A 24,645-nucleotide genomic window follows, 5' to 3' on the forward strand; every position below is an offset into this window, starting at 1 on the left:
CTGGGCTTTCTGCCGGTACGTTGGGGTTTTTCCCGGTGGATGAGAGGGTTTGTTCCCTGCGCCTTAGGGTCGGGGAACGGGTCCTGACTGTCATCTGCGCTTATGCGCCGAGTGGCAGTTCGGAGTACCCAGCCTTCTTAGAGTCCCTGGGGGGGGGGGGTGCTGGAAGGTGCTCCACCTGGAGACTCTGTTGTCCTGCTGGGAGACTTCAATGCTCACGTGGGTAACGACAGCGAGACCTGGAGGGGCGTGATTGGGAGGAACGGCCTCCCTGATCTGAACCCGAGCGGTGCTTTGTTATTGGACTTCTGTGCTAATCACAGTTTGGCCATAACGAACACCTTGTTCGAACATAAGAGTGTCCATAAGTGCACGTGGCACCAGGACGCTCTAGGCCGTAGGTCGATGATCGATTTTGTAATCGTATCACCAGACCTGAGACCATATGTTCTGGACACTCGGGTAAAGAGAGGGGCTGAGCTGTCAACTGATCACCACCTGGTGGTGAGTTGGATCAGGTGGCGGGGGAGGACGCTGGACAGACCTGGTGCACCTAAACGCGTAGTGAGGGTGTGCTGGGAATGTCTAGCAGAGGCCCCAGTCCGCGAGATCTTCAACGCACACCTCCGGCAGAGCTTCAACAGCATTCCGAGGGAGACTGGGGACATTGAGTCCGAATGGACCATGTTCAGCGTCTCCATTGCCGAAGCTGCTGCATTGAGCTGCGGCCGCAAGGTGGTTGGTGCCTGCCGTGGTGGTAATCCCCGAACCAAATGGTGGACACCAGAGGTGAAGGGAGCCACCAGGCTGAAGAAAGAGTCCTATCGGGCTTGGATAGCCTGTGGGACTCCGGAGGCAGCCGACAGGTATCGACAGGCCAAGCGGAATGCGGCTCGGGCAGTGGCTGAAGCAAAAACTCGGGTGTGGGAGGAGTTCGGAGAGGACATGGAAAAAGACTTTCGGACTGCCTCGAAGAGATTCTGGCAAACCGTCAGGCGTCTCAGGAGGGGAAAGCGGTGCTCTACCTGCACTGTGTATAGTGCTGGCGGAGCACTGCTGACGTCGACTGAGAAAATTGTCAGGCGGTGGAAGGAATACTTCGAGGACCTCCTTAATCCCACTGACACGTCTTCCGAGGAGGAAGCAGAGTCTGGGGATGAGGGGAATGACCCGCCAATTTCCGGGGGCGAGGTCACTGAGGCAGTTAAACAACTCCTTGGTGGCAGAGCTCCTGGTGTTGATGAGGTCCGCCCCGAGTTCCTGAAGGCTCTGGACGTTGTAGGGCTGTCCTGGTTGACACGCCTCTGCAATGTTGCGTGGAGATCAGGGGCAGTACCCGTGGACTGGCAGACCGGGGTGGTGGTCCCCATCTTTAAGAAGGGGGACCGGAGGGTGTGTTCCAACTACAGGGGGATCACACTCCTCAGCCTCCCTGGGAAAGTCTATGCCAGGGTGCTGGAAAGGAGAGTTCGTCCGCTAGTCGAACCTCGGATACAGGAGGAACAATGCGGTTTTCGTCCTGGTCGCGGAACACTGGACCAGCTCTTTATCCTCTCGAGGATACTTGAGGGTGCATGGGAGTTTGCCCAACCAGTCTACATGTGTTTTGTGGACTTGGAGAAGGCATTCGACCGTGTCCCTCGGGGTGTCCTGTGGGAGGTGTTGCGGCCATTCGATCCCTATACAACCGTTGCAAGAGCTTGGTTCGTATTGCCGGCAATAAGTCGGACTCGTTCCCGGTGGGTGATGGGCTCCGCCAGGGCTGCCCTTTGTCTCCGGTTCTGTTCATAATTTTCATGGACAGGATTTCTAGGCGCAGCCAAGTGGCGGAGGGCTTTCGCTTTGGTGGCCTCAGAATCTCATCTCTGATTTTTGCGGATGATGTGGTCCTGTTGGCTTCATCGGGTGAGGGCCTCCAGCTCGCACTGGAACGGTTCGCAGCCGAGTGTGAAGCAGCGGGAATGAGGATCAGCACCTCCAAATCTGAGGCCATGGTTCTCAGCCGGAAAAGGGTGGAGTGCCCACTCCGGGTCGGGGATGAGTTCCTGCCCCAAGTGGAGGAGTTCAAGTATCTCGGCGTCTTGTTCGCGAGTGATGGGAGAAGGGAGCCGGAGATCGACAGACGGATTGGGGCTGCAGCTGCAGTAATGCAGACGCTGCACCGGTCCGTCGTGGTGAAGAGGGAGCTGAGTGTAAAAGCGAAGCTTTCAATTTACCGGTCGATCTACGTCCCTACCCTCACCTATGGCCACGAGCTGTGGGTAGTGACCGAAAGAACGAGATCGTGGATACAAGCGGCAGAAATGAGCTTCCTCCGAAGGGTGGCTGGCCTCTCCCTTAGAGATAGGGTGAGAAGTTCGGCCATCCGGGAGGGGCTCAGAGTAGAGCCACTGCTGCTCCACATCGAAAGGAGCCAGCTGAGGTGGTTCGGGCATCTGACAAGGATGCCCCCTGGGCGCCTCCTGGGTGAGGTGTTCCAGGCATGTCCCACCGGGAGGAGGCCCCGGGGCAGACCCAGGACACGCTGGAGAGATTATATCTCTCGGCTGGCCTGGGAACGCCTTGGTGTTCCCCCGGATAAGCTGGAGGAGGTGGCTGGGGAGAGGGAGGTCTGGGCCTCTTTGCTTAGGCTGCTGCCCCCGCGACCCGGCCCCGGATAAGCGGAAGAAAATGGATGGATGGATGGACTTTTTAGTTTTTCAGTGAAAAAAGCAGAGGCAGAGATAAGTGGAAGAAACGGGGAAATAAAGACACATCAGTTAAACGTATAAAAAAAAGGACAAGTAAAAGACTGCAAGTGACAACAAAGCTTAGTAAGTACACTTTCTACCCAACTGAAGTGTCAAAGCGGATTTGTTAAGGGCAAAACACTTCACGTCCTCTTCCCATCTTACTGATTATGTGAGCTAAGTAGGCATAAATTAAGCTCAGCATTTATGCCCTATGAGCATTACTTAGGGTTGCAATGTAAAGCAGTTTTTGGAATTTTGCAACATTTCTCTTATGAAACTTACTTTTGCATTGTCATGCTGCTGCTGGCTGCTACTGAGATGGGCAGCTCTAATCCCCGACCCATTAGCCCCACACTCCTGGGACATTGTTGGCATAGCAGCCTTTTCTCCCTCTGAGTTCCCTAGAAGAGGATGTTAGAGCATTTTTCATCTGTTCATCACTTTTCAAGTCAGTCCTCAATCAATAAACCAGTTCTGTTATGTAAGCATGTTTGAGGCAGCATGTGTGGATGCTTACACAGTGTGTGTGGCACCTCAGCAGTGTGTGATAGGACAAGGTCAGGCAACACTATAAATCTTAGCTAAGATCAAGCTGACGTTTTGCTACGACACAACTTCCAACTTGTTCGAGAGTGTGTGTGCCTGTGTGTGTGTGTGTGTGTGTGTGTAGAATGGGTCTTGACTCGGCATTGTCTCTGCAGCTGAGACTCAAGCACCTTCATGCAGCTGTAATGTGAGCAGGCACAAAGTCTCCCATCAGTGCTGAGTCTCTTCAGCCCTGCCATGTCATCAGTGCCAAATCAAAGAAAGAAAAATGGCTGAGAGCCACTGGAACTGATGTCTAACACAACTTTACAAGCTTTAGCACCCCCTAGAGTTGCTTTTTCTAATCCAACCATAGCTAAAACAGCCCAAGTTTTATTTTAATCTCATTTTTTCCAGGTTAAATCATACGGCAGACACTCTATACAACTGAGAAATGAACTTCTTTCATTTCAATTACATGTCAAATATTGTTTGTGTGATGTTATACAAACGTATACTTTATAGTCTCTTCAGGGCCCTTCAAAATCTAAACGCACACTCAGTCTCTGGGGTGAGTTTTAGGGGAAACAAACATATTCAACAGATATGATAGAGTCACTGATAGTGATTATAAAAATCAAGCATAGTTTTATTTCAGGCTAGCCAAAACTCCACCTGAGACATCACCTAATCCTGCTTTATACTTCCAATTGTAACGAATAGGACATGCTATTTAAGCTGCTTTAGTCTGTATAGTTACTGTGTATCTACAAGTCACTTTACAACCCATCTCCACACCAGCTCCTGCTTTCAATCTGTGTCTGCCTAATATCTGATATGTAATGTGTTGTCATTGTAGCATGCTATGATCTGTGCTCGGTTTATGTTGCTGCTCCTCCTGCCTTTAGTATAACAAATATTAACCCAAATGGAAATATCTCTCTTCTTTTGACTATACTGTTCCTGACTGGACTAATCTTGTGATTGCCACTCTTTTGAGCATAACAATCGTAAACCTTGAATTAACCTATTCAAATTAGCCATTATGAAGGTAAAAATCGGTGGTAAACCCAATATAAGTAAACCCCATTCAATGTCAGGATAATCATATTACAGAAACATCACTAGCAACACACTTACCTGCAGATTTATTCTCAACATCACTGTCCACAGCTGGCACTTCCTCTGCCTCTCTGTCTTCTCCCCCTTTTCCCTCTTCAGTGTCCATTCCGAGAAACTCTGCAAGTTTTCCATCATGTGTCTCACACTGTCCCTGCGCCATCTGATGATTAGCGTTTGCCATTGTTTTATTCTTAAATGTAGCTTCCATTTTGGCCTCCATCACCTCTGTCTTTTCTATGTTTTCAGCGCTGTTGTCCTGGAGGCCAACGCTCCTGGCCTCAGGCTGCTCCTGAGTGTGGTCGTTCTCTGCTGTGTTGGTCCCAATCTGACCCTTGTTCTGAGGCTTTTCAGTGTAGCAGTGGCTCACATCCTGGAGTCCACTTCCTAAAGATGTGGAGATCTTTTGTGGATTTTCATGTTCAACTGTTGTTGCTTTATTCTCAGTATCAAGGGAGTGTTCAGTTTTGACTTCAGAGGCACTGACTATATATTCTAAACCATTTTCTTCATTCTCCCCACGTGTTTCTCTTTTAGTGCCACTGTCAACAAAATCGTCTCTGATGTCTAATGAGTTCAAATGGCTTTTAACTGTGGTGTCTTCAATGGTTCTCACAGGCACAACTCGCTCCATTTCATAGGCAGATCCTTTTGCATGAAGTACACTCACATCTCGATTTTCTCTCTCTTTCCTTGCAGCTTCATTTACTGCGTTTTGAATTTCATGGCATATGTTTGAAATCTGTCTGGTTCCCAGCTCAGTGATATGTTCTGTATCTGCTATCAGCACCTCATCTTCCTTCCCAACTATATTTCTCATCAACTTGGGCAAATGTGCATCACAACAGTTCTCCTGTCTTGTAATAAAGACGCTAGGGGGTAGATGTGCCCTTCCAGTGTTGATTGTTTCAGATTCTGACTGCTGGTATAGCACAACTCTGTCTCCTGCTCCACCACTGGCTGCTTCAGTGGGGTCAGATAGAGGCTGCTTCCATTTTAATCGACTTCCTGGAGCTCTGGTGTCTTGTAGTTTTGTGGCAATATGCCAGCTGTCTTTACCAGCCTTTTCTGTCTGTGCACCTGATGTCCTGCTTTCTCTCCCTTCATATATTTTGAGGCACGACGATACTGGATGACAAACTGCAGCAGGCTCCTCTTTATGACAATTAGATTGTTCTGTTGTTGGAAGCATGATGTCAGGATCTTCATCGTCTGGAAATATATTCAAGATGAAAGGTGGTCTGATTTCTTTTGTTGAGCTACAAGTGAAAAGAAAATAAGCAAACAATTTTTTAAAATCCATCCTGCCAAGCATCAGCACCAGAACAGTGTCAATACAAGCTAAACGTATGTCTCTCTTAATATCACCCGAATTTGCATAGTTTTAATATATCAAAGTGCAATTCCTAAAGCAGTGTTAATATATTTTGGGATTCCTTTAAACATAAGTAGTCTCTGCAATAAAACTGCATGTTTATTTGCTTTGTCTCTTACTTTTTCCGTGGTGTAGTTTCATGTTCAGAGAGCCTCTCTGGTATTTGGAAGGAGAGGGTATATCTGTCTCCATGAAAGAAAGTTGCTGGCGTCTCAGGAACCTCATGCTGAGAAAATGACAGAGACTGGCTGGACTTGTAAGCAGGGGGTTCAGAGCACTTTCTGTGGGAATATGTCTGTGAGTACTGATAATAGGCTTCAGTCTGCATTTGGAGAGAGAAATCCCAGTAGGAGGAGGCAGAACAGGAAGCCTGAGATGACAGGGAGCTGTCTGGTGTCTGTGAGTACTGATAGATGGCCAAGGTCTGAGAGCTCTGCCTCTCACTGGAGGAATTATAGTGAGCGGTGGAAAGGGAAGACACCTGGGGCCTGGACCACAACATGGAAAACCAATTTCTTTTACTCTTGAATTAAACAGAGTACTGCGTCAAAGTCTTGTATCACCCATCATTTCTTTAGATTTTGCCAGAGAAATGGGAAATAAATACAGAGATTTATTGAATTATGTGCAAACAGCCATGGCAACACAGTATATGAGGTAACAGCGTAGTTCTAATGAGCTTAGAAAATCAATATTTGGTATGACCACCTTTATTCATCTTCACATCCTTAACTCTCTTACCCAAGCTTTTGTGTCTTTTCTTTCAGTAGCCTTAAGGAGTAGTTCTCCAGGCTTCTTGAAGCACACCCAAAGCTCTTTTTGGCTGCTTTTAGATGATCCCACACTGCTTTAATAATGTCAATGTTTGGTGTATGGGGAGGCAAATCCCTGACTGATAGTGTTTACCGCAATGGCAATGTGTTTGAGATCACTGTCGTGCTGAAAAAATTAAGCTGCTGACAATCAGATGCTTCCCAGGTGGTATTAGATGGTGGATCAATATCTGATGGTACTATTCTGTGTTCATAGTTCCACGAATTTTCATAAGATTGCCAAAACCACTTGCCGAAATGCAGTCTCAAACCATAAGGGCTGCATCATGTTTTACTCCATCATGTCTTACAGATGGTTGTAGACAATCACTGCTGTGTCTCCTGTTGTTCTACACAAATATTGATGAATTTAACCAAAAATTTCACATTTGAATTCATTGATCCATTAAGGTCTATGGAAATGTTTTTTCTAAGTTGCTAAGTGGTCTGTTATGTGTAGAAACAACACTGCTTCATCTGTTCGTTAGGTGACGTATATTGCTTGAATGAGTCAGTGCCTTAACATCCTAAGACCCGAACTCTTCCACGACATGCATTTTTAATTTCTCTTTGATATTTGGGTTGATTGGGACCCGATGAATGTAAAAATAAAAGAATTACATCAGATTTTTTGGGGTTTTTTTACTAATTTTTGTTTCTAAGAAAAATGAGAGCCACATATGAGGATATTCGTTTAAAATTTTGATAGAACAGTAGCAGTATAATGTCCTCGTAAGTGGATATCAGGCCCTTGTAGAGCAAAATTGAGTACTTTGGTCTAAATAACCCAAAATGTGATGTCCACATATGTGGACGCCAGGTTCTAGGAGGTTAAAAGGCATTCCTCTGAAAATAGTTAAGTAAAAGTATTCCCCTGATAATGAGTGAAAAAGCAGCCAAAGAAAAACTTTGGAGAACTATTGCTCAGGACCACTTATAAGGGGTGGCTCATGACTTTTGCACAGTATTCCACACCAACGATGAGTAATAATCATTAGGATCAGCTTAATATTTTGTTGAGGTGTTGATAAAGCTGATATCTGAACATTAATCTGACTTACTGATATGTGCATCTCTCCTCCTGACTCCAGCTGCTGTCAGCCCAAGACTCCCTCTGGCTGCAATTATACATCTCCACTACCACATGCACATCAAAAGAGCACAGAACTAAATACAGACAGCATTATATAACTTGCATGCAAGGCAAACTGAGCAGTAAAATGTTAAATGAGATGGGACCTACTTTATTCTTTTTCACATCTGCACTTAGTGTTTTATAAGTTGCTGCTATCTATAATAATAGTTTGCAATAGTCCGCCCAGAAGTTGCATTTTTACAAAGCTTCAGTGTTTCAAATTCATACATAAATTCTATATTTTTTCCCTCTTATTATTTTTAATGAAGTGGTTCCCAACCTTTTCCTGCTATGCCTTCACCTCCAGATTTTGTCATTCCGCAACAATAAAAAAACAACCCCAACTTGAAATAAATGTCAGCACAAAAGCTTCAGCTGATTTTTTCCCCTTGGATAAATCCTATTGCAGTGCGTTTAGAACATATTATTCCCCTCTTAATCCATGCGACCCAATGCTGTCTGTAGTTTGAGAACCACTGGCATACTGCAACAAGCTCAACTTGTCTGTGCTTCTAACCTGCCTGACTTTGTCTGCGATTGCTGGAGTAGTTTTGATGGCATCTGGCTCCATGCAGACTTTGGGCCCGCAGAGCAGCCAAGACCTTCTGGGCTGCCCGTGACAGGGGTCCTGTGTACAATCTGTTGTTGGACCACTCCATCTCATCCCCAACAGAACAACTTAGCTCTCCCACTGTGCCCACAGAGCTTTGATTCTTCAGCTATGAAATGCCTGAATAGGACAAAGAAGAGAGCTTCTTCAGTGATAAACAGGCAAGCTTTAAACTGGCGTTTAAAAAAATATTTAACAGAAAAACAAAACAAACAAAAAGAAAACATTTTCCAGGAACTTTCACCAAGTATACTGACAATAACAAGAAGCAATCACAAGGCATTTATAATAAAAATCAAAACTTCAGAAATATAGTATTTCACTTTATTTAACTGATGACTGGAGACAAAGAAAAAAAAAAACAACACAATCATGGATGCTTTTCACTTATGAATGTTTACATGAATTAAACACATTCGAATGAATCCCATATAAACAGCTCCATCTCCAACACAAAAAGATGAAACTAGATTATCAGCAAAGATCATTTTTGTTTTTTCAGCTCAAGCACAGAGAGTGCCTGAGCCGCCTGTAAATAATCTCTGAAGTTTTACTGCTGCCCTCTCTTTGCAGACATTTTCCCTTCCAGATCTTCAACTATTTTCTGCAGCAGTCGGGCATCCAAGTGAAAGTAGATGTACAATTCCCTCTCCCGCCTGAGGAGGGCATTACGCTCCAGCTGAGAACGCTTGGTTTTAATTTCCACCAGAATTTCTTGCATTAGTTGATGTAAACTCTGCAGCTGAGACTCTGCTTCCATGAGCTTCGCTGTAAGCTCCTGGAGAAAAAAAAAAAAAAAAAAAATTATGAGGGTGAATGAGAAACAAAGATATAAGCACAGACCACACAAATAACAGATTCATATGTAATTGTAGCTGCAGTATTATTAATTAAATAATCATTTGTTTTATTATAGTTATTACTGTTATAATAATAATAATAATAACAACAACAATAATGATAATAATAATAATATCGAATTACATTTATAAGCCTCGCTGCAGGGCCAGAAACACAATACCATATGAACACGTCTATGCAGTTTACTACAGTTGTGGGACAATAAGCAAAGATTTATGTAAATTTACATTAGTTGGTTTATCAAAAATATTAAGAGAATCACTGTCACAAAGCCTATATCGTTAATGCTATGGCAGCATTAAAAAGTGCACATTCACATTTTAAAACAGATTTTTTTTTTAAGTCCACTTTGTATGAAGGCTGAACTTATAACTGCTGAAATGTAGTAGAGACGAATAGCTAATAGTCATCAGATATTAAGTCCCATGCCATGCAGTAAAGCTGATCCTCTTGTGAACAATTTATTACACAGTGCTTCTGTGCCCAACAAACAAATGTACAGTGGAACCCCGACTTACGAATACCCCGTTTCACGAAAAATTCAAGTTACGAAGGCACTGGACGGCAATATTTCTGCCCGTGTTACGGCAAAATGCCCGAGTAACGAAATCCGCTGGCTCTGATTGGCTGAGCCTACAATGCCCACAATGCCTTCCGAATCATGTGACAACCCCTTGGCTTCCGTACTTGCGCTTCGCTGTTCCACTTGAACGACATATTGTTGTTCTAGTTAGCAATTAGCCTATAGCCTGTCGTTCAGCATTGCCTCACTCAAAACGCGCAATGGGTGCTTCGACTTACGAAAGACCCTCGGGAACGAATTAATTTCGTAAATCGGGGTTCCACTGTATTTCTTTACAATTTAACATGTGTGGAGAAAAATCATCTGACTCACACGAAGGGCTGAGTGAACTCTGTCACCTTCATTAACTATTCAAACTATAAAGTGAAAGGAAACACACCCACCTGTGCATTGGGGCAAAGGAGCTCCTGGTCAGTTAGACGTACCTGCGGGCCCAAAACCAGCTGCTGGAATTCAGTGTACATGGCCCTGCGAAGCGCCTCACAGTCGCCATAAAGACGAGCTGCTGTGAAACACTGCTCACGGCCAGCGCCAGCCAGAGCATCTTTGCTCAAATGGAGGTTGTTTGCTAGATTACTAGCAGCTTGGTCCAACGCTTCATATGTTCGAAAAGGCTCTGATCGACTGTGGGCTGAATCATAGTCAAGCATCTGAAGGAGTCTGGGTAAAAAAGGGTGGAAATAACACCAAGTTATTCCAAAGTGATACAGCCTGCATTTATACAAGGATCATAAGCCAAAAGCAGAGAGCTGATGTGAGTCTGTACTCCTGACTTAGGTCTGCAAACAAGAAAAATGCCACCTAACACCTGCTAGGGTGAAGTACACATAAAGATGTGCTGAAGCTAGCCATGGGGGATATATGGAGTTTCAGGTTTGATACTCAAACCTTCTGTTGGTGAGGGGGACCTAATCAAAAGGCTCAAAGGAAGAGCTAGAGGTAGATGAACTGAGGGGCAGCACCAAGATTCAGTGTAAGATAAAAGGATATTTTGAACCATTAAAAATGCAAAGCTACTCTAGCAGAATTTGAAAATAAAAGTTGTAAGGCTGGAGATCTACATTTGTATCCATGCACACACACACACACACACACACACACACACACACACACTTATATGAAGGTTGAACTGATGTTGACAGGTACATTTAATCATGTTTGTCCAGTTTTTGAAAGGGCAGCTAGGGTTTGTCAAATGTGCATGTGGTAAAACTGTAACTTGTTAATAAAAACTATTTTAGAATAAAGAAAATTAACATACTACGACAGCTGGCTGAACTTAAATGATTATTTATGTGTTTGGCTCATGCGTTTTCTGTCTATAATTTCAGCTCTAAAACAAAAGCCTATAGTAAATAGAGTTCAAATCTTCTCACCTGCTGAAAGCTGCATCTTTAGAGCTGATGATAGGGTTGGGTTTAGGGTTAATTATCAGGTCAGGATGTGCCAGAGACTTGATCCGGAGAGACACTTCTTCACCTTCCTTTTTCAGCTTGCCTTTAACATCACACAGGTGCTTCTGACATGTCTTCAACCTTCTTAACTCCATCTCCTGAGCCAGTAGGAGCAAGTCAAAAGAGGCTTTCTGACGGAGCAAGTAGTCTCGTACCTGGGTGGACAGTGTTACACTTGATTTAGTTTGATGGATTCCAATTCCTAAAAGGACATGTAATGACAAGGAACGGTGGCTCCACAACTTTCTTAAATCTTACACAAATTCCACAATACAGGTGTCTGTTGACAGACAAAGGACCAAATACATGACACTTACATGATGCTTACGAATATGCTAGCTTACAACCATTGCCTTTTTTTTGAAGTGAACTTAAAGTTTCAGCTGTTTTGTTCAGGGCATTTTTAAAGGCTATGGTCTTTTAAAAATGTTGTGTTTTCAAGGATCTGATATCAAGAATATCATTAGTGGTTTATATGAGTTTTCAGTTTCACCATTATTGCTTTTCAACATCTGGGCCTGACCTCGTACCTGTCTGAGAGACAGGCTGAGAACGAATTATCTCACATTAAAATCTCGTAATGTAATAAACACCGTATAAACACCGTGTCTCAGAGTGAAATTAGTGGAAATGCTGCTAACCTGATTCTGTCTGGAGGTGTAGTAGTCCTGCCTGGCCACTTGCAAAGCCAGGTCTCCCCTCACTACTGGTAAATTAAGCAGCCTGGCTGACTCCCTCAGGGCAGCAGGTACTGGTCCATGAAGCAGAGCTTCCAGCTCCGCTTCCACAGCCTGCAGCTCCTTTCTGGACACAACCTCACGCACATGTAGTGAGGAGGAGGTGGAAATGCTCTGGTAGCATAAAGACAGAGATGTAAGAAAGCACTTTATACAGGAAGACAAAGCATTAATAAGACACAAACAGTCACAACATGTTTACTTTACCTTAGTATGAGAAGACTTGTCTGACAGCCAGTCTAGTCCAGCCCTGACGCTCTTCTCCTCAGCCATAGCCTGCATCAGTTGGTGCTGAGCAACAATATGAGACCACTGAAGTCTGGCCATCTCAGTCCTCCTGCGATCGACCAGCCGCTCCTCTCCCTCGTGCCCAGTCTCCTCCTCTTTTCCATCTTCAGAAGAACTGAGGTCAAGGACCTGGAAACGCTCAGAACAGGAACTCTCAACAATGGCTGATATGCCCTGGAAAAAATGTTTTTGTGTGAAGGCAGCAAGTGCTTTAGTGTTGAGCTCCTCCTGACGCAGGTATGGATCCAAGGGAAGCTGAGAGAGGAGAAAAGTGGGCTTCTGGGAAACAGGAGGGTCTGTATGGTCTTTTCCCTTTGGTTTGGCTTCTGGCTGAACTGGAAAATATGATGCAAGATTGCTGACCTCATCTGTTAGGGTTTGTAACAGTGTGTTGGTGTCAGCATTCTCAGCTCCAATAGAAGAGTTGGCCTCGTTGAGCTTACATGAAGTGCTCTCCAGCTCTGCAGTGAGTCGCAGGTCAACATCTGCACGGGAAGTGGCGACAACCTGCAGCTTGTTATAACGTCGCTGCTTCAATTCTTTCTCTTTACGCAGGGCCTGGAGCTCTGCCTCCAAGTCCTCTATAGGGAAAGTCTCCTCTGCCGCAAACATAGACGATGAAGAGGATGACCCCAAGATGTTACCAGTGCTCCCATCTGAATTTCCAATGGTTTTAAGAACTTCACTCAAGGCGGTTTCATCTAAAATTGGTTTGCCGGAATTTTGTAGCTCCTGAAAGGCACGTGCCTCCTCTGGGGTGAGGACGTTGCTCTGGTTGAGAGTCCGACAGACAAACCGCAAGAAGTGAAGGTTCTCCGGAGCACAATCAAAGAGCCAGTCGAACTCTGAGGCCTTCAGTGATGATGAACCAGGATAACCCAGGCGGCCTAGGGCCTCCACAAACTGTCCACCGTCTAACATGTTTAACCTGTTTCCCACAACACTCTGCTAGTCAGTCATGCAGCAACACAATGGAGATCAAAGAAGATTAGATGAAGGCACACGAGGCAAGGAAAATATACAGCAAAGCATAATTCTGACTTTTCCAGACTAAGGATATTCTTGGGTTAATGTGCATTTTTTTCTGGTCAGCTACATTATCAGTTCAAAACACTGCATAACACATAAACATAAACTGAAAACACAGTTCATTATTGACAAAAAAAAAACCCCAAAACTAATCAAAATGCACATAATTGTAACCCTGAAATGATTTCCCCAGAGCTTCAGTATTTCATCATGGCATTTCTTAACATTCCCTGTAAAACATCATCAGAGCCATTTCTTCTTCTTCGTTCAGTTAGCTTCACCATCTCTGCTCCTTCCAGCTTCACTGTTACACCTGCCTCCCTTACACATGTATTGTATGGCATCTACTGACTCTTCTTCTTAACAGGGTCACTTTGACCTGCTCCCCACAACACCTCTAAATTCATATGACAAAAACCTCCACGACATCATAAAAACAATTTGGACTTAACAATTACTTAAGAAATTCTGTACACAAAATATTTTGTATACAAATACAAAAATATTGTATTTGTATAAATATTTTGTATACAAATACAAAATATTTGTACACAGAATTGACTAGGAATCTACAATATTACAAAAATATATATAACTGATCCTGTACCTACTGTACATACTAAAAGCTAACAAATGAAAGCATATGAGCTTAAGACAAAACACCGATAGCACTGACGGCTATGATAATACAGCTGTAATACAGCTAGCTACCGAGCTACCTAAGCATACCAGCCGTTGTGCATTAACTAGCCAGTCGATGGTTAGAGAATGGCTACACTCGTAAGTACGCCTGTAAAGGGCTGCTGTATTTCGCTTGTTATCTGAACATTTTGAGTCAAACCAGACAGTAAACTGCCAACAAAATACTCACAATTTTAATTTTAAAAGAAGAAACCTCCGGTCTTTAGCGTCTTCTTCTCGCCATTTATAGGTTCGCGCCAAACATCCAAACCGAGCAGTGTTGCCAACTCCTCTTCTTCCTCCAGTTTAACGGCAGCTTGCAGCCATCGAAGTTGCATTACTGCCACCCTCTGGTGTTACTTAGACTGCACTTAGCTCTTTAAATCCTCTTAAACAACCCCGTTCTTCTCAGAAACCGAAGAACCACTCCTTTCCGTTCATGACATCCTAGCCAGTCAACCACCTTTTCAAACCTGAGTTCCCCCCTAATTCCCAATTCTATCCTCATCATTCCCCTGTGGTTATCATACCTTCTGCAGATAAGAAATACATGCTCAATTGTTTCCATAACACCACACCAATTACACAGCCCCGTTAAATGTTTCCCCATCCTAAAAAGAGTGCCATTCAGGAAACAATGCCCTGTTCTTATTCTACACATGACAATCTCCTCCCGCCTATTCATTCCTTTATTTCTTTTAATTTCTACTGTATTTTGTACCCTATACAATTGTCTCCCTTTAGTTTCCTTATCCCATGCCATTTTCCATAACTTCTTACTTTCACTCCAAACAATACACTTTCCCTCAGATTTAGATAATGATATCTGTACCTCAATGTCTACTCTTTTAACAACTTCCTTAGCCATTCTATCTGCTCTTTCATCCCCCACAATGCCTATATGAGCTGGTGTGTTTTTACTACACTTTTGCCCTGCTCACACACTCTATGGTGAGCAAACATAACTTCATACAGAATGGTCTGATTACTACTTGTATTCCCATTTTCTATAATTAACTCAGCTGACAATGAATCAGTGCATATTATTACTTTTGGAACTCTGCTGCCTTCCACCCATTCTAAGGCCATCAATATGGCATACAGCTCTACTGCATGCACACTCAAAAAGTTTGATGTTCTTTTCCCAAACTTGAACTACCACTGCCAAACCAGTTGCTTCACTATCCGGATCTTTCGATCCATCTGTGTACACCTGCACATAGCCAGTGTACTTGCCTTCCAATCTACTATAAAATTCTTGACAAAGTATTGGTTTAATTCTTCTTCTTTCATGTTTAACGGCAGCTTGCATCCAAAGATGTTGCACTACTGCCATCTCCTGGCTTTAATTCTTACTTCACTTCCGAGTCCTCAGATCCTCTTGATGAGAGGAGTATTTCTCGAAAAACGAAAAACCACCCCTTTCCCTTCACCATGAGTTAACTGATTAACCACTTTTTCAAACCTAAGTTCCCTTCCACCACTCATTTCAACCCTCATCACCCTCCTGTGACTTACATACTTCCTACAACTAATAAGCACATGTTCAACCGTCTCCATAGCATTACACCAATCACACAACCCTGTCGGATGTTTCCCCATCCTAAAAAGAGTACCATTTAGAAAGCAATGACCTGTTCGTATTCTACTTATAATAACCTCGTCCTGTCTATTTAATCCACTACTCCTCTTAACTTCTATTGTGTTTTGTACCCTATATAAATGTCTCCCTTTTGTTTCATTATCCCATTTGCCAGAAGTTCTTACTTTCTGTCCAAACTATACTTTTCCCTTCAGATTTTGACAGTGGTGTCTGTACATCTATATCGACGGTAGCCTTCAACCCACCCCCACCCCAGACCCACACATAAAATATATTAAGGATTGTAGATTAACATATTTTACTGTAAAAATGGTTATTGGAACCATACTGAATTTAACCAGATAAACATAAACACACACACACACACACACACACACAGCTTTCCATCCAACTGGTCGACTCATGGTTCGAAGCATTGTGAGGATTCATTTGCTCTACTGCGCCATCAAGTGGACGATTCAAGTGAAACAGGTTCTTTGATTATAATGATGTGATGTGTAAACCTCTAAACTGAATAAATAAATTGTTTTCATGGTTATTTATCCCGAATATTGTCTCAGTATGTCTGATACAAAAGAGAAAGTGGAAACTATCAGGACAGAGTTTTGGTATGATTGTGTAACTGTGTAATCATGCTTACGTACATCTGGATAATGACACAAACTAGTGTGTGGCGCTTCACTTTTTTAAAAAACTAAAAGATAGAAATCAGATTATAGGATCTGTAGTGTTGTTTATTTATATTATGTTACTTATCATTTGTGATATTTATTACTGTATGCATACTTTATTAGAAGAGATGAGATTTAAAAAATCTCTTCCTTGCTGGTTCCCTCGAAGAACAAATGCTCAAGAAACTATGTAGCACGTACGTAATCCAATTCCACAACACAGCGTGATGGGGAATCAGCTGTGTTTTGCTGCCCATTTTATTTCGAATCTGGCGCGAACCGGCGAGCCAGTTCCTGAATCAGTCACGTGGTACGGACAGCCCGCGAGGCCTTGAATGTCACTGCATACGTAATCAAAGCAAGCCTCACGCGCTTCACAAAAACTTCCCCGAGATTACCCGACACAGGTATCGAAGCTTCGACACACAGGACACATCACTACACACTTCATCGGTAAGGCAAGGCTCCAGTTTATATCGTTATTTGTGGAATAATAGGATTTACTCAGCTGTACTGTTTTAGTAGAAGAGGCGAACTTAGGAAGTGTAGCAGGCCACAGGAGGGAGTTGCAACTCACTTTAAAGCGTTTGCTTTTAGTTGATTACTTACTGCCCATAGTCATGTGTTGTAGTCTGCGTCAGTATTATTTGCCAAAGAACATGGACTTTGTAGTGGGTTTTACGAAGTACATGTATGAGACAAGAGTTCATTTATAAGTCTATGAAGACTGAAAACCGCAGGATACCCTTCCTGCTTTGTTTTGTGTGTGCGTATGACTGTACATGTGTGTTTTTGAGCATGCTAAGAAATTGTGCTTTCCTAATGAATTACTACTCCCATAACAATATCTGAGAAATTATAATCCGATAGTGACAGTATCAGATAGTTTATAGTCAGATACTTTATGGTCAGAAGAAACAGGTGTTATGAGATAATAAAAGACACTTTGTCCCATACTTGAGAAATTCTTTTGTTAGAATTTTTTTAATAATTTAGCTATAACAGTCGCAATAACAGTAATAATGATCATTTATACCAAGTGAAATAAAATATTTAAAAATCATCAGAGCCACATGCTTTGTGTTTTTACTGAAAACCTGTCTGTGGATTTTTTTAAAAAGCTGTTTTTTGGGGGGGGTTTCATGTGACAAACTATGTCTGAAGTACGGTAATATACAATTTTCACTGAAGAAGGATTGGCTGTCAGCGAGTCGTTTGGCGCCAAAAAGATAAACAAGTCGTGCTTTTTCGCGGCAAAACATCCATACGGAGCGCGCGTTGCAACGCATGACTAGCGTCAGAGGCGGCGCAAAACTTTTAGCCAATCAGATTTGGAGATACAAGCTCTTCGTCCTCGCCACCCTCCCCCCTTCCCCCGAAACTGGAGCTCCAGCTGCTGACATCAGTCTTCTACCGTTTCTTTTAGTGATGGGAATTCCGGCTCTTTTTAGAGAACCGACTCTTTCGGTTTGACTCACTAAAAAGACCCTCCTTCGGCTCCCAACCTGATCTTCAGGTTATTTTGTTGTTTAATTAATTTGTTATCAACAACAATATAAAATTATACACAAAATGAATTACTAATGTAAAAAAACATGTTTTTTTTTATATATGTTTATTATATAAATATGCTTTTATTTATTCACTCCACATAAAATGTAAAAAATAAATTCTAAAATACAAAAAACAACTATTTACAATTTAAATTTTAACTATTTAAATTTTAAGCCTTTTCCTTTTAAACAAATTTAAAGTGAAACAACACAGAACACTGCAAACCACAACACAATAAAATATAAATTAAAATATGCAAAAAAACAAAAACAAACAAAAAACCCAAAGATGCACGTTCTCTGTCATATAGGCCTGGGATGATTTTTTTTGGAAGAGTGTTTTCCTGCTTGGAATTGCATACATAGGATTCAGTGCATGAATAAACTTTCTGAATCCTTTATCAGAAGCGACCAACACGTCACTAGTTTCTTTGTATGAGACAAAAGAGTTCATTTATAAGTCGTATGATTGTACATGTGTGTATTTTTGAGCAGGCTAAGCATTCCTAATGAATTACTACTCCCATAACAATATCTGGGAAATTATAATCCGATAGTGACAGTATCAGATAGTTTATAGTCAGATACTTTATGGTCAGAAGAAACAGGTGTTATGAGATAATAAAAGACACTTTGTCCCATACTTGAGAAATTCTTTTGTTAGAATTTTTTAAATAATTTAGCTATAACAGTCGTAATAATAGTAATAATGATCATTTATACCAAGTGAAATAAAATATTTAAAAAAAATATTTACAAATCATCAGAGCCACATGCTTTGTGTTTTTACTGAAAACCTGTCTGTGGATAAAAAAAGCTGTCCCCACCCCCCACCCCCTTGGAACTCCGATATCAACAGAGGCAAGAGCAACTCAGATCCCAGCTTGTTGAAATATGATTTTGCAGTATGTGTACAGTTCATCTCTGCACAGGCAAGCAGAAAACTTGGATGGTGAACGAATTACAACCATTGAAGCTTTTGCTGCAAAGAAACCGTAACATAAGGAGTTTTTGCATGTCAGGGAGCCGCTCACTAAAGTATAGTTGTTTGAACGATTTCTTTTTGGTTTTGGCTGATTATCTTAGGAACTTAGGAAAAATATTTAATAACTGCTGTTTAAAAGCTTGATTTTTTTCTAAGATCTGTCAGAGAAAGTACCCTCCGGCCTTTCCTGTGAGTGGTGAAAAGGCTGGTGATGATTTTCTCATGTCTTCTTATGTTTACAGAAGCAGTTAAAAGCTATATCTGCTGCCATACAAGAGAAGAATCATGGTTCAAGCCAAGTTCTGGGTAATGACTAAGCACTTTGACGGCTTCCCAAAAGACAGTGACTTTGAGCTGAAGGTGGAGGAGCTCCCTGAGCCCAAAGATGGAGGTAGAACTTTGTTGTTGTTTTTTTTCTCTCTGATAGGACAGAAAAGCCCCCCCACCCACCCACAAACACACACACAAACAACACACATATTTATTTTGTCAAATAAATGTGTGTACTTATGTTTTCAGAGGTGCTTCTGGAAGCTGTGTTTCTCAGTGTCGACCCGTACATGAGGTGAGTAGAGAGCAGAACCACATACACTGAATCATTTTCATAGCAATGCTACGTTTAGCTCATTTTTATACATATGAAAATATATTTCAAAATGTATTCGACTGTATTGTAACACACTGCTTGTCTCATCAGGCCGTTCAGCAGAGTTAGCATGAAGGAAGGAGATGTGATGATTGGAACTCAGGTGGCCAAGTAAGAAACACAAACAGTCCAGCACACGGGGAAAGCTTTTATCCTTGGTGATGTGCATGCCTGATGTTTACTGAAAAAGAATGCTGCTAATGACCAAAGACTTTGTGTCATTCCTCACTGACTCGAGAGTAAAAACAGATGTTGAGACATTGAGTTTGTAGCACTGAGAACACATCTGCTTCGGCAGTCAGTTTTCCACACAAAGCAATGTCACACAGAGGAAAGGCTAACATGTGAAAACATGAACTAATATTGCAGAAATACACATACCGATTGTACAGGTGCTTATCAGTGCTCAGTCTGGTATTTGAGTAACAAATACCTGATAAACCTTTAGACTTATAATCTTTAACTGTATTCTACAGTTTAATTTTGCGTTTTCAGCTACTAGCATTATCAAATTATCATCTCAATGAGAAGCTTTTTAATGTGATTATTATGTTGTTGTTTTCCTTTAGAGTGATCCAGAGTAAAAATCCAGCGTTTCCTGTGGGAAGCCATGTTGTGAGTAACAGCGGGTGGAGAACCCACACAATCAGTGATGGGACCGACCTCACTCCCATCCTGCCTGAGTGGCCTAAAGATGTGTCCCTGTCTCTGGCTCTGGGTGCCATCGGGATGCCCGGGTAAGACAGATTTAAGTAACCTGCATGGATCAAAGTCATTTTCTATTGGATGTTAAATCATGGCAGGATGTTCTGACTTTTCCAGCAGTTATTAGGTTGAAAATTGCAACCAAATAAAAAGCATTAAAAATCAAAAAACAAGTAACAGTAAGACCTGAGTGATTTTATAGAGAAATATTTACATAAAATAGTCTTCTTTTAAGACAGTAAGAGGACAAACCCCAGATGTTTTCTCCTGTTGATGAGCTGAAGCAGAGTTTCTAAACAGTGATTTTTGTGGATATAATTAATATGGCAATCAAAGAGGCAACAGCTGGATTTACTGTTTCTGTCTCTCTGCAGGCTGACGGCTGTTTATGGGATAGAAGACGTGTTGGGTCTAAAGGAGGGCGAGACCCTGCTGGTGAACGCTGCAGCTGGAGCGGTGGGCTCCGTGGTGGGACAGATCGCCAAGATCAAGGGCTGTAAGGTGGTGGGCTCGACAGGCTCTGATGCCAAAGTGGTTTACCTCAAAGAGCTGGGATTTGATGAGGCCTTCAACTACAAAACTGTGGGTTCCCTGGAGGAGGCTCTGAGGACGGCTTCACCTGAAGGATACGACTGCTTGTTTGAAAATGTGAGCATTTGTGATGTTAAATTGCAAAGCTTTGTGTTTTTGAGTGACAGCAGATTACCGCTTTTTGGCAAGTGATTGAAACTCCACGTGCCGCCATGACCACCCCGTTTCCCTAAACGTAAAATGTCCAGTCTCTCCCAAACTTCGCGGGCACGAGTCGAAAGTCAAGTTCGGAAATGTTTGATATGCGATTTGTCAGTAATGGTTAGAGCGCCACCTAACCGGACGACGATAATCATCATTGAAAGGAATGAAATTTTAGCTGGTGGTTCTCAGCATGATTTCAATCAATGTCACATCAGATCGAAAATGCTGGGTGTAGGTGTTGGGCGTGGCTCGACGCGACGGGGTGCGAGGGCCCTCATAACACTGCTTGCAGCTTTAATTTGTTTTTGTTTGTTTGTTTTTTTGTTGTTTTTAGGTGGGAGGTTCTTTTGCAACTGTTGCCCTGGAGCAGATGAAGAACTGTGGAAGAATAGCTGTGTGTGGTAGTATCTCCACCTACAATGACAGCACACCGCAGACAGGTGAGGATAGCAGGCATCATTTTTTAGAGAGTTGTAGAAACTCTGTCATTGTGGTATTCATTTTTTTTTTATGAGACAGTTAATGATGTCATGTTTTCTAAAAACAAATAGATCCTAATGCTTTCATCAATTAACTTAATTCCTTCTTATAATCAGAAATGCAGTTAATACACCCATTAAAATTTCTCATGTATTATTGCTGTTTTCCACTAGAGGGAGACATTGCACTACTGAAGTGTGCTTTAAAAGTTGTGGAGGCACACAGAGTTATTTTAGATATTGATTGTAGTTTCCTTGCTGTGAAATATGTTTTATATTTTTCTCTCTTGAACGACCTGTGTTTTAGGTCCGTATCCCTACTTCACTATGATCATAAAGGAGCTGAAGATGGAGGGATTTATGCAAAGCAGCAGGCAGCACAAGCACCCTGAAACCCTCAAGAGACTGTTAGCATGGGTGAAAGAGGTTAGTTGGAGCCTTTCCTTTAAGTAAAGATGTAAACATCAGTTACCTGTGTTTCTGTTTTGATGTATTGTATTTGTGATCTGTGTATTGTGCGTCCACAGGGCAAACTGCAGTGTCGGGAACACGTCACAAAAGGCTTTGAAAAAATGCCGGCTGCTTTTATGGGGATGATGCAGGGAGAAAACATCGGCAAGGCCGTCGTCGCAGTCTGAAGAGTTCAATGCAAGAGAGCCAGCAGTACTAATAACTGCCATTATTACACAATCTGTGAATTAATGAAGAATCGAGCAATCACTTGTTTTTCTTGTTTTGTTTTGTTTTTTTAGTGTATTGGTACTCATCGAAACAGCAGTTAAGCGACTCTGGTACACTTTAATCATTCAAAGAAATGTGATTTCTAGTCAGAAATCAGTCGTTCATAACGAATTGTTAGTTAAATCTGAAATATTACATTGAAATTGTGATTGTACTTTACATTTAGACTGTTTGTGTAGCACCACCATCTTCACCATTCAGCGACTGAAACCTGAATGAAATTTTACTCAAGAAAAAGGAAATTGGTCAAAGGACATCATTCTGTTACGATCAGTGCAGATGTGTGGCTGCTACGTCTACACATTATTTACTGCAGAATGATTAACTGCATGCTTTGTGTTTACTGGAAACCTTTCTGTGTATAAAGTTGTTGTTTTCTTTTCTTTTCTTTGTTTGGTTTTTTTCCTTGTGAAACAACAATTCTGTGGCTTCATGCTGTAGTTTGCTATACAGTATGAATCTGATGTTTTTAGGTTCTGCTTCTTCGGACTCCCATATCAAAGGCAAGAGCAACTTAGATCCCAGCTTGTTGAAATATGCTGGGATCTAAGTTGCTCTTCAAGCGTTACTTGTTGAAATATGATTTTGCAGTATGTGTGCAGCTCATCTCTGCACAGGCAAGCACAAAAGTTAGATGGTGGATAAATCACAACCACTGTAGCGGTTTTTGTTGGGGGTTTTGTTTTTTCAACTTTTTCCTCAAAGAAACAGTAAAAGAAGGAGTTTTGCTTGTCAGGGAGCCGCTCACTAAAGTATAGTTGTTTGAATGATTTCTTTCCATCTGTATTGAAGTAATCAAATTACAACTCAGATTTTAATCACAAGCCCATCTTCTGAGCTGGGCAAGGCTCTGCAGGAGGCTGAGTTAGGAACATCAACAAAGTACAGCAAAATATTTAATTTACAGTGTCCCCAGAAATCACTTGCATCTCAATACATTTTGGCTGATTATCTTAGGAACTTATTCCCCATAAAATTCAAAACTATTTAATAACTTTAAAGCTGGATTTTGGTGATTGGTAGCAGAAAAGATGTTGAGGTTCAAATTTCAAGCTTTAAAACATCTATTGCACATTTCAACATAAAAGTGCCAGATCCCATCCTACTTTTATTCAGTGGTATTTATATCAGACTCTTCACAGCAACAGTTACCCCAAGATGCTTTATATTTTAAGGTAAATATAACCGGTATCAACAACGCACTGTCACATGACCCACGTCAGCTGATTTGAGGTCCCTCTCCTGATTTGCTCCTCCCACGTCGCGGCAAGGATGAAAACCGGCTGTGGAGGGATACTTCCGGGTTCGACTCCTGCTGTGGCTGTAAGCTAACGTCGTTGTAAAAAAAGCGTTTTCTCCCCTCAGTTCGTCTATAAAATCTTATCACCTCAGCGGTGAGTGTCCTTAACATCTACCAAAAACAACGTTTTAGTTGTCAGTAACGAGTCGATCGTTTCCGCGATTAAAACTACTTCATTTTGTGCGTTCCCACCGCGAGCAGAACTCCGGTTCGAAAACTGCTGTTTTTGAACACTTTTATTTATTTAAGCACTTAAATGGGCTTTCTTTGAAACAAAATGCAGTTGACTGATTATTGTTATGTGTTGCCTTGAATTCGGCTATGCTGTCTGTTTCTTTATTGTCGTTTTTGTATTTGTTTGTAGTGAACGCTACTGGAATGTACATACAATGCTACGTAGCCAAAATGATTAATAATTTAACCATTGTACCTTTGTGAAATATGATGATGATTCACATTGTTGCACAGAATTACAGAAAAAATGATTTGTTGAACTTGATGTGCTAATGGACATTTTTCTGGCCTACAGGTCAGGGTTTTTTTTTTTCCCCACACTGAATTGATCATCTTCATATTGAAGTGGCGAGCCAGTAGGACCATTCTTTTCCCCTCTTTTCACCCATTTTGCCATCTTTGGATTACGGACCTATTTTGCCCATTACATGAAGCTGGACCCCAAGGAGGAATTCCTTAAAATTGAACTTTAAAAGAAACTTCAAAAAAAGAACCAAAAGGACTCTTGCACAGAGAATCACAACATTAATTTATTAATTAATTGTGGTACATTTATTTTGTGTTTTGTATTTATTATTTTGTTCCATTTCCCCTTTTCCCCCATTTATTCAATATATTTTTGGGTTTTCCTGAACAAGAATTTGCAGTCTCTGGTCTCGTCATTCACACCATCTAGGCTCCATAAAGAACGATTTCTTCTGCGCGTCAGTCAGTAAACTCACCAATTGCAATAAAACTAGCCCTTATCTAACTTTGCGTTACATAAAGACTACAATAATACAGAGAAACCCTTAATCAGACGAGCGAGCACTTGGGTGACAGTGGGAAGGAAAACTCCCTCTTAACAGGAAGGAACCGCTGGCAAAACCAGGTACAGGAAGGAGCAACCATCTGTCCCTGCCAGTTAGGGGTGATGAGAGGAAGACTGGACAAAAGACACCCTGTGAAGAGAGCCAGAGATTAACAATAAATAATGATGAAATGCAGAGGTGTATTTAAAAAAAAAAAAAAAAAAAGTAGTGCGAAAACTAAACTCAAAAACTGGGAAAGTC

The 24,645-nt window shown here is 42.0% G+C and overlaps 3 protein-coding genes across 4 annotated transcripts in view; 1 reads left to right on the plus strand and 2 right to left on the minus strand.

Moving 5' to 3' along the window:
• poln (polymerase (DNA directed) nu) overlaps nucleotides 1-14,228 on the minus strand; it is an 81,784-nt gene extending 67,556 nt beyond the window's left edge. The window contains exons 1-6 of the mRNA XM_084923965.1: nucleotides 14,132-14,228; nucleotides 8,216-8,428; nucleotides 7,625-7,700; nucleotides 5,871-6,239; nucleotides 4,398-5,635; nucleotides 3,015-3,133 (exon numbers count right to left, since the gene is read on the minus strand). Coding sequence (XP_084780091.1) covers nucleotides 3,015-3,133; nucleotides 4,398-5,635; nucleotides 5,871-6,239; nucleotides 7,625-7,700; nucleotides 8,216-8,357 — 1,944 coding nt within the window. The 5' untranslated portion in view covers nucleotides 8,358-8,428; nucleotides 14,132-14,228. The remainder of the gene's footprint in view (nucleotides 1-3,014; nucleotides 3,134-4,397; nucleotides 5,636-5,870; nucleotides 6,240-7,624; nucleotides 7,701-8,215; nucleotides 8,429-14,131) is intronic.
• On the minus strand, nucleotides 8,619-14,237 carry haus3 (HAUS augmin-like complex, subunit 3). 2 transcript variants are annotated; one of them, XM_084923961.1, is made up of 6 exons: nucleotides 14,132-14,237; nucleotides 12,151-13,176; nucleotides 11,848-12,057; nucleotides 11,129-11,361; nucleotides 10,136-10,412; nucleotides 8,619-9,086 (listed from the first exon to the last, which is right to left on the minus strand). In XM_084923961.1, the coding sequence occupies exons 2-6, from the start codon at nucleotides 13,150-13,152 to the stop codon at nucleotides 8,859-8,861; spliced, it is 1,950 nt and encodes a 649-aa protein (XP_084780087.1). In that variant the 5' UTR covers nucleotides 13,153-13,176; nucleotides 14,132-14,237; the 3' UTR covers nucleotides 8,619-8,858. The 2 variants fall into 2 exon arrangements, with proteins under 2 accessions (XP_084780087.1, XP_084780088.1); XM_084923962.1 differs by having other exon boundaries at nucleotides 12,151-13,179; nucleotides 14,132-14,229.
• A 2,319-nt stretch (nucleotides 14,238-16,556) lies between these two features.
• Nucleotides 16,557-22,442, plus strand: LOC146391122 (prostaglandin reductase 1-like). The gene is made up of 9 exons (XM_084923971.1): nucleotides 16,557-16,668; nucleotides 18,996-19,144; nucleotides 19,273-19,318; nucleotides 19,451-19,510; nucleotides 19,969-20,136; nucleotides 20,479-20,752; nucleotides 21,174-21,279; nucleotides 21,626-21,744; nucleotides 21,846-22,442. Exons 2-9 carry the CDS (start codon nucleotides 19,039-19,041, stop codon nucleotides 21,954-21,956), a joined length of 990 nt encoding a protein of 329 aa, XP_084780097.1. The 5' UTR covers nucleotides 16,557-16,668; nucleotides 18,996-19,038; the 3' UTR covers nucleotides 21,957-22,442.
• Nucleotides 22,443-24,645: the final 2,203 nt, after the last annotated feature.

This window comes from Perissodus microlepis, chromosome 3 (assembly GCF_051167445.1).
Source record: "Perissodus microlepis isolate ML-2025 ecotype Zambia chromosome 3, ASM5116744v1, whole genome shotgun sequence".
Lineage (NCBI taxonomy): Eukaryota > Metazoa > Chordata > Actinopteri > Cichliformes > Cichlidae > Perissodus > Perissodus microlepis.

Excerpts from the sequence above, each read along its gene's own strand:
- haus3 (XM_084923961.1), bottom strand. The coding sequence starts at position 13,152 with ATGTTAGACGGTGGACAGTTTGTGGAGGCCCTAGGCCGCCTGGGTTAT. Across the intron at positions 12,058-12,150 it reads ACAAGTCTTCTCATACTAAG|AGCATTTCCACCTCCTCCTC; the intron begins GTAAAGTAAACA and ends TTATGCTACCAG. Across the intron at positions 9,087-10,135 it reads TCCTTTGCCCCAATGCACAG|GAGCTTACAGCGAAGCTCAT; the intron begins GTGGGTGTGTTT and ends TTTTTTCTCCAG.
- LOC146391122 (XM_084923971.1), top strand. The coding sequence starts at position 19,039 with ATGGTTCAAGCCAAGTTCTGGGTAATGACTAAGCACTTTGACGGCTTC. Across the intron at positions 19,145-19,272 it reads CCCTGAGCCCAAAGATGGAG|AGGTGCTTCTGGAAGCTGTG; the intron begins GTAGAACTTTGT and ends TTATGTTTTCAG. Across the intron at positions 19,511-19,968 it reads ATTGGAACTCAGGTGGCCAA|AGTGATCCAGAGTAAAAATC; the intron begins GTAAGAAACACA and ends GTTTTCCTTTAG.